General features: G+C 39.4%; 1 protein-coding gene across 1 annotated transcript; it reads right to left on the bottom strand.

Annotated features, from left to right (window-relative positions):
- Window positions 1-2877: 2877 nt before the first annotated feature.
- gja2 (gap junction protein, alpha 2) lies at window positions 2878-9044 on the bottom strand. The gene is made up of 2 exons (XM_086309684.1): window positions 8814-9044; window positions 2878-6800 (listed from the first exon to the last, which is right to left on the bottom strand). Exon 2 carries the CDS (start codon window positions 6747-6749, stop codon window positions 5691-5693), a length of 1059 nt encoding a protein of 352 aa, XP_086165810.1. The 5' UTR covers window positions 6750-6800; window positions 8814-9044; the 3' UTR covers window positions 2878-5690.

Raw genomic sequence — 9044 nt, 5'->3', positions numbered from 1 at the left:
TTCCATATTTTAATATAACCAGTGAGTCCATTCAAGTTAATTAATTTTTATTGTATTTGGTACATCTAGCATTAAAAAAATTACTTGCAAAATTAATTGTGCATTTATTTATTTATATTTTTGGGGAGGGGGGGTGATGACGACAGAAGTCTAAAAAAAAAAAAGCCCTGCATGTATCAAATATCGTACGCTAGACAATAGGGGGTTAAAGATTTCCATACAATAACACTTCGCGGAGATGTGTTGATGTAATTGTGAATAAAACACTTCCTGGCAAGATTTTCTCCTGAGGTCTGTAGATGTAGATGGAACTTTCGCATTACGCAAATAAAAAACAGCTGAAACCATCACAGCATGCGCAAAAATATTTACATATGTCCAATTATTGCCCAGCAATATTCTAGTTAGTTAGTATTCTTCCTCAACACCAACAAACAACATAAATAAACTATTTTACAAGAATATAATACTATAATGCACACGGTTTCTTGAACAGTAAATGAGTGCTTTAAAAGCGTTGGTGTGTGGTGGGAATACAATGCTGTTAGACAGTAGAGCATGCTCAAAACAGTTGCCTACTTTCTGGCCTCCTACATGATATGTACAGTATGTTGGGGTGTTGAAGGTCACCTTTTAGTGACTTTCAGAAAAAGAAGCATGATATGAGTCTTTTGCATTAGTGTAAAAGCCTGGTCTGTAACACAGCATGAATTCATAAAAACATAGGGTCATATGACAAGGCCCACAATAAGTCATCAGTTTTGCAGTAAAAGGTCCCATCCTTGACTTGTCCAAGAGCGTGAACTGTCAGCCTGATTTATGAGGAACAGTGGCACTCTATAATGAATGGTCTCTGCATACTATTCTGGCTCAGAGATTTGGTTGCATATGGTTGTTAGCCCAAAGTTCATAACCTAATGACCCCTGTCACCTGTTCAGTTTCCCGTTGGGTCTGTCAAGGAAGATTTTCCTGCTTTGGAAATCTGAGAGATTTTATTTTGGTTTATAACATTTGCCTTAGCCTTAGATCATGCCCTTGTCATGGCTAAACCAGCATGATGCTGCTGATGTTTAAAATATGATCATTCTCAGTATGACTTGTGATCATAAAATACATATGATAAAAAGTTCAAATCAAATAAACTACAAAACTTTTTCATTTACAGCTACTGAATATTTACAGTTCTTAACAAATACATGCATGAATGAATGAATGAATGAATGAATGAATGAATGAATGAATGAACAGACTGCCCTTGAAGTCCAATCAGTGTTTGGCTAAATGAATCATGATTTACCAAGCATACGTGCAGCTTCATAATTTGATGAACTGTCTATTCTGTATTTATTTTAGTTTGCAACAGACTGCTATTTTGGTTCCCTACTCACAGTTTCACCCACAATCCTCCCCCAAGTGTGCAAGTGAGTTATTTTGGGCTTGGAGACAGGAAGCCTTTGAAGCATAGCTCTCACCAGTATGATGGCATGTGTTTTGGAAATGGGTCCATCCACACTGTCCTCAATCTGTATGTCTTGGTGCAGCTGGTGGAAACCGAGCAGCTAATGTGACAGCCTCTTGTAAAAGAAAATAGCAGGGCTGCACTGATATACTGCAGATTGAGTTAACATTGCAACACAGCTCTTGGACAGAAAACCCCCCAGTTCCCATCAGTATTCAAATGTTGAAATGTTGCATCATAGGCTAACTTCGAACACTCAGAGCAGCATAGTATTCAGCGATTAAACTAAGTAAGACTTTAAGTACACCAGCAAACTGCCCCACTGACCATATCCTGTAAGGATTTGCCTTGGATGTATGCAAACCATTTCTCAGGCTTCATCCACTGAAAGACTAAAACCTTCACAATGCCATGACTATCCAAACCAAACTTTGCCGATCACACTTTCCAGATACTTGAAATCTAAACATAATGCACATATTAATTACAAATTAAGTGAATGAACGGTTTCATAATCCCTGTAGTATTACTCATTTCATATGAGGCCTGCATGAATGTCAAGTTGCTGTTGTTTGGCTCTGGAACTGTGACATTTGCTGTGCTGTGAGATTATTAATACATTTTGTATGGCTAAAACTTTAATTTGCATCACACAATCATTGACTGCATTCTATAAAAGCTGCAAAAGTGTGTATGTGACATCAATATAGGTTTTTGTTTTTATATACTTATTTTTTCAAATTACGAAAAGGCTTGATGTCTTGCTAAACAAATTGAAATATATTTTGATTTATGCTCAATCATCCAGGTAAGTAAATCCCAAAAGGTTGATTCTGTTCATCTGGACGTAACGTTTTCAGTGGGAGAAATATTTGTCACTTCAATTCTGAGAATGAAGAAGTCATTTGGATGAGTGATGAAACATTTTTCCCACTATCTTGTGAAAATTCACAAAGAGCAGTGAGTATCGTATTACCTGATCACAAACTGTACAAAGAAGAAAGAAAAATTTAATTCAGTTTTAAAATTCTGCAACCTGTCAAATCAAATAATCAATCAATCAATACTTTATTTGTATAGCACATTTAAAGACCAGAGGTACACCAAAGTGCTTCTCAATAGTAAAATATGAAATAAATGGTAAGTGGACTGATTCTTATATAGCGCTTTTCTACTCTCAAAGTATAGTACTCAAAGCGCTCTATACAATATGCCACATTCACCCAATCACACCCATTCTCACAAGCACTTTATCTATACTTAGTGCTATCTAACTACATTCACACACATTCACACTCCGATGGATGCATCGGAGAGCAAGTTGGGGTTAGTATCTTGCCCAAGGATACTTGACATGCAGACTGGAGGAGCCAAGGATCAAACCACCAACCTTCCAATCAGTAGGTGACCTGCTCTACCTCCTGAGATACAGCCACCCAAGTAAAGTTAATTACGATAGTAGAGTACAAATACATTTCCAGACAAAACGAGCACTAATTAACCCAGAAGCACTATGCTAAAAGAAACATAGAAATCCCACTTTGATCCTTGAGTACATCTGATATTCTGAAACAGGGATTTTGAAAAAACACTTGTTTGTTTTGGGGCTTTTAATCAAAGTACATCACAAATACAATACAAGGAAGCCTGTATCCCAGCATAAGTACTTTCTGTATTAAATCCTCATCAATAAGCAAATATTTTTGCAGTAATTTAAGCAATAAAAACAACAATCAATAACATGGGAAAAACCACAGTTTCTTTCAGTAAAACATTTTTATTAGTCCAGTATAGCTTATTTTATCTTCTATTCTCATCTCACAGTACTCATTTAAGTAATACAGCTGTAAACAAAAAGTTTTGAGTTACCTGGGGTCCGTTCTTCGTACCTCGCTAAGTAAGTTAGCTGGATTTGATTGTTGACGATTTCGCGTGATCTTGGATCGTTCGGTTCCCCGAAGCTCATCCGGGACTTGCTGTCATAGCAACAGATCCGTAAGCGTAAACCTGCTCGGGAGCAGGCTTACTTTATGTAAACAGGATTAGATCGCGGCCACTCAGGTATGTCCGCTTCATTTATACGAAAGCAACAGCGATATTTTACCACTGTTTTACCATAAATAAATATTATCAATGTAACTAAAGATAATGCAGTACTTGATCCTTTTATTGATTCCATACAGATACATACAGGTCATTTCCTTAAAAAAGGGAAATGTACTATTAATCATTCTATTTCATGTATTTGATTATTTCAGATGTAATTCATATTTTAGAGTAGTAATAGTAAATTACTTCGTGTAATCAAGATGAGAGACCACGGCTATAAAAGCGAAGGTGGATTTGGGAAGTCTGTCGCAGCCATGTCCTGTCCGTATACGCGAGCAGCCCATTGCAGAAGGTGCAAGATTGATAAGGAGAGTTTTCAGAATTCCGCGTATATTGCGGGATAGACAGGATCCTTTAGCTCAGCGCGACAGTGTGCGCATAGAGAGATATCGATTTTCCCGTGAGGGTATTATTTACTTAACCAACTTGTTGACGAGGGGGTGCAGGACCACCACCTGTCTTTTTTTGCTCTGCCCTTTTCTTGGTTGCTGTTATAAACAAACAAACAGATTATTTCAGGCTCTCTTTTCAAGAGACTAAAAGCAATATAAGTGATAAATATTACCATTCTGTAGAATATTCTTATATTTCACTTTTACTTGTTCCCATGTTCTAGTGGGTCCTGTTGTGGCTCTAATGTGAAAGAGGATATAATGTAATATAATATAATATAATACAGTTACCCTACCGCCTACTGGTGATGGCCAGAGGGGCCGATGGCGCGATATGGCAGCCTCGCTTCAGTCAGTCTGCCCCAGGGCAGCTGTGGCTACAACCGTAGCTGCTTCCACGAGTGTGTGAATGTGAGAGTGAATGAATAGTGGCATTGTAAAGCGCTATATAAATCCAATCCATTATTATTATTATTATTATTATTATTATTAAATTACTTACTAGTTTAATTTGTCAGCAACTTTCTGCCAGCCCTCTCTCCTTGCTTTTGCAGCCTTTGCAGTGTTCCCTTGCGTTTTAATTAAACTCTGAAACTCCTGAAATCCCTCAATCAAGAGTTCTTGCTCTGCTGCCGAATAATACCGAGCGCGCTCCTCCGACATTTTCGCCGACCAATCAAAGGGTTGCCGATCAATGTTTCTACTATCGATGCGTAGCCCCTGTTAAGCCACCCAGTGATCTCACATTACTTCATCCAGCTATACTAATCGTCAACAACAGGTGTGTTCGGAGAACCGGAATAGCGAGCTCAAAGTTAGCGCGATGATTTGATCTTGGATTTGTCATTTGATCTTGGATGTAAGCGAGGTACGAAGAACGGACCCCTGGTCATGTATCTGTCAGACTCAGAGTGGAAACAAAGTAAAATAGTGTCATGAGGTTAAACCAGCTTTCTAAACACTTGCTCTTTTCTTATGAGCTTCCTTGTTACTAACATAAGGAGATTATCTGATCTAAGAAATGGCTTCAACCGTTGAGGATGATCTGATATCCTCGTGTTGGTGTTGTTCCCAGACCATCATGAAAATGTTGTTCCAGGTTCAACATTGCAAGTGACCAATCACATTGTTGTGACGTTATTCCTTTGCGCGCCAAGCCATTCGTGCATTTATGAAATTCCAATGTTGCAAGGACAATATCAATTCTGCTTACTGTTTATTAAAGGGTCAGGGTCCGTTGATCGGCGGACAGAGGCGGTTTCACGCAGCTTAAGTACAGTTTTTTGTTTTACGCCGGTTTTTCCCGAAGTCGCAAAAGTATGACGTCACAACATTCTGATTGGTCACTTACAATGTTGATCCTGGAACAACATTTAGTATGATGATCTGGGAACAACACCAACACGAGGATATCAGATCAACCTCCAGTTGAAGTTAAGTAGAAGTAAGATGTTTTCACTGAAGCCTGCTGTTATTAGGCAGAATTGACAAATAAAGTTGACTTGACTTGACTTGATTATTTTTCACATGATAATCACAATACTTTACACATGCTCTGCCTCCAGCGTGTCTCCCTGAGTGCTCTTAAATCTTGGCTTCCAGCCTTTTATCTGCTTTGTGTTTACCTCATTTTTCTTCTAACGTCTTTCACACTCATATTTTACATATTATTACATGTTGGTGTCTCCAGTTTTTCCTGAGTCTTCTTGCATTAATATTCAGTAGATTCTTAGATCTTCAGGTCATCCATCCTGCTCTTGAAGTTGCTGTGCTTGCTTGACTGACTGTTTCTGCGCTGATTTTCGATGGACATCTCAAGGACAGGACTGGAGATTTTTCTCCCCTTTGTATCAATTTCTTCCGCTTTGCCTTTCCTCTCCACGGCCATATTATCTCTGTTCTGCTTGTAGGCCACCTTGCTGTTGTAGGGGCTGTAAGCAGAGTTTGGCTCTGGCATGCTGTACTTTGAGTCTGTAGGGAAAAGTTCAGGCACAGCAGAATGACCTCCAAAGTAGTTATAGTTTGGGACAAAGGGCATGACCGGCTCACTCAGGGCTTTGGAACCTTCACGTGCGGCTTTTGAACTCCTGCAACGAAGACCCTGGTGGCACTTTGTAAAACCTAGATGGTACATTTCCACCAGGTTGAGCAGCAGTGAGACGCAGGCCACAGCCAGCATGAAAAGGATGAAGATTGTCTTCTCAGTGGGGCGGGAGATGTAGCAGTTCACCATGTTTGGGCAAGGCCAGCGGTCGCAGGTGTACATGGCCTTGAGCTCAAACCCATATAGAAAATACTGAGCTACAATAAACGCAACCTCAAACAGGGTCTTAAAAATAATGTTGAAGACATAGGTCCGCAGTAGCACACCTTGTAAACGTGCGTGGCCCTGTTTGTCTTTAACTGAGGGCTTTTTGTCCTTATGGCAGAATACTTGCTGCTGGTCTTCAAGCTCCTTTTGTTTCTGCTTCTCCTTCTCCTCCATGCGGACCAAATGAAGGATATGACCAAGATAAATGAGAGTGGGCGTGGAGACAAAGATGATCTGCATCACCCAGAAGCGGATGTGAGAAATGGGGAAGGTCGTGTCATAGCAGACGTTCTGACAACCCGGCTGCTTGGTGTCGCACGTGAAGCTGGACTGCTCGTCGCCCCACACCTTCTCAGCAGCAGCCCCCAGCACCAGGATGCGGAAGATGAACAGCACTGTCAGCCAGACTTTACCCACTACAGTGGAGTGTTCCTGAGCACTTTCCAGCAGCTTCCCTAACAAGTTCCAGTCAGCCATACCGTCTTACAACTGTCCCCTCAGCTTTATTGGCAAAACCAGAAGAAAGGCCTGTAAGTAGAGGGGGAAATGTTTTATTTGAATAAACTAAGTAATATGGCAGACTTAACCTGTCAAGTAACTTATTACCATACCATATCACCACTTATTACCATAAAAACAACGTGATAAGCTTTAGTAAATGAAATGATGATATTTACAAATTAGTTGATTGACTGACTGGACTTTTATAAGGTGATTGTTAGCTGTCATATTTGCACATGCAAAATTAGAATAAGGCTCAGGAAACGTTCCCACCAGCTTGTTTTGTTCATACAATAGTTTATATGTTAATCAGAATTCTAAATCTCTATATGAGGAAATATGTATTGTCTCCACTTTCTTTAATTTACCTTCAGGTAAACATATTTTTCTGTGTAGAGAAATGGGAGCATGGCAGTATGCAGATAATATGGAGACTGCATAAGCCCTGTTGGTTCAGAACATATCCATGGGGGTAAGAACAAAATATTCCATTGCCAACGTTTCATAACTCTGATAGAGATTTTGAGTGCACACTTGTTTTTTGCTCAGGGTAAGAACGTTTCCATGCACATTTGTGAATGACTGCCATCGTCCTGTTACATGAGCCAATTTCAGCTAAGCTTTAGCTGTCAGGCAGATGACCTCGCGTTTGACACTAGAATATTTTGGTATACAGAGGAGTTCATGGTCATCTCAGTGCCTACAAGGATCTCAGAGGCTGTGGCTGCTAAACAAGCACAAATCATCACCCCTCCACCACTGCTTGACAACTGGTATAAGGGGTTTTGCTTAGGTTTGCAAAGATGCAACTTTGCAAACCTAAGGCATGCTGCCAGGTTCTTTGCAGAAAGGCTTTTTCCTTTCAAGCAAGTTTGGTCCTTTTCTAAATGAAATATCATAAAATTTCACATTTGACACCTGGGCATGCAGGGAAGTGTGGCACTGTGTTAAAACTACCAAAACCTCTACTTTTACAGAGGTGGTCCCACTTGCTGATGATTATTTAATTAGTTATTCATTTAAAGACGTATTATTAGTAGTATCTAGCTGCTATTTACCTTCTCAGTTCCTGTGGAAATAGGGAAGGTGCATTTAGTTTTTTGCAGGACTACATAGAGTCCTATCAGAACTTTCCTTTTCATGTTATTGTGTATAGCACAATAATCCACCATAGCACAGGGTCAAGGGTACATGAGTCTGATTTGTATGTAAATCTAAAATTCCCCTATGTTGTCATACTTGTACTTTGCAGTATACAATACCATGTTGGATAACTAACTGATAACATTGCTATTAGTGCAGTTCAGACTTTTTTTAATGAACCGTTTTAAAAATTCTGACGAGGAGTGTGCCACACATTTAAATGTGAGAACACGACATAAAATCAGTCAAGTGCAGTTTTAATGTCACTGATTCATCTCAAGGTTTTTACATTTTAAACACATTTAATTTTAAAACAAAACAAAACACACATTCAGTGTAAACTGTTTGATTGCTTTACTGTTTAGATATGTAGTTAATTCATATAGTATGATGAATCCATTTAGTATTGGTCTTGAGAAATCCCACGTTCAACTTTCCCAGAGAATGCTGATCATGAATTCACCCGTTTGTACTCATAAATGTTTGTCAGAACGATCTGATAAAAAGTGCAGGGACACAGATGGTTGTGTTTGAGAGATAGCCCCGGAGCGGCCTGGGTGAGACTCTCAGGATCGACGCTGATCTTGTGACACAGTACTCCGACTCCAGAATTAGGTGTCTAGTTTAGATCTCATATCATATTTGTTACGGTTTAGAAAAGAAATAAACTTGAAAAAAATACTTAAAAATGTCCTGAGTGATTATTTTAAAAAAATCAAAAAACAAATCAAAAAATTTAAATCCATATGGTCACATGGTCACATGGATCAACTTCTTTTACCACAGCTGAATGTGGAGTTCTTTCACTCTGTTCAAAATTCCTTTCATATTTTTTCTTCATAATAATTCTGCTAGCGAAGCAATAGTAACATCCCAGAAAGATTAAGAAAGACCTACCTGATAAAGTTCATTTCTTTCAGTCACTTGACCTCTTCACTTCACAGCGAGGCCATGTTCTCCTGAGCTGCTGAGGAAACTGCAGCACCAAAGATAAACTTCTCTCAGGCAGTTTTCTCTGGGATTCTGCTTGGTGCCCTCCCTCCTACTCTGACCTTATCAATGCCCAGTCCTCAACAAGCCACCACAGCTAAACCCCTTGTCTTGTCTCAGCACAGATGAAAACATTCC

The sequence above is a fragment of the Aulonocara sp. 'chitande type north' Nkhata Bay genome, linkage group LG10 (genome assembly GCF_057382095.1).
Source record: "Aulonocara sp. 'chitande type north' Nkhata Bay isolate Kocher_YH1m ecotype deep benthic linkage group LG10, A_spYH_male_GT1.1, whole genome shotgun sequence".
NCBI lineage: Eukaryota > Metazoa > Chordata > Actinopteri > Cichliformes > Cichlidae > Aulonocara > Aulonocara sp. 'chitande type north' Nkhata Bay.
This window is presented reverse-complemented; position numbering and strand designations above follow the sequence as displayed.

Coding starts and splice junctions, on each gene's coding strand:
- gja2 (XM_086309684.1), bottom strand. CDS start 6,749: ATGGCTGACTGGAACTTGTTAGGGAAGCTGCTGGAAAGTGCTCAGGAA.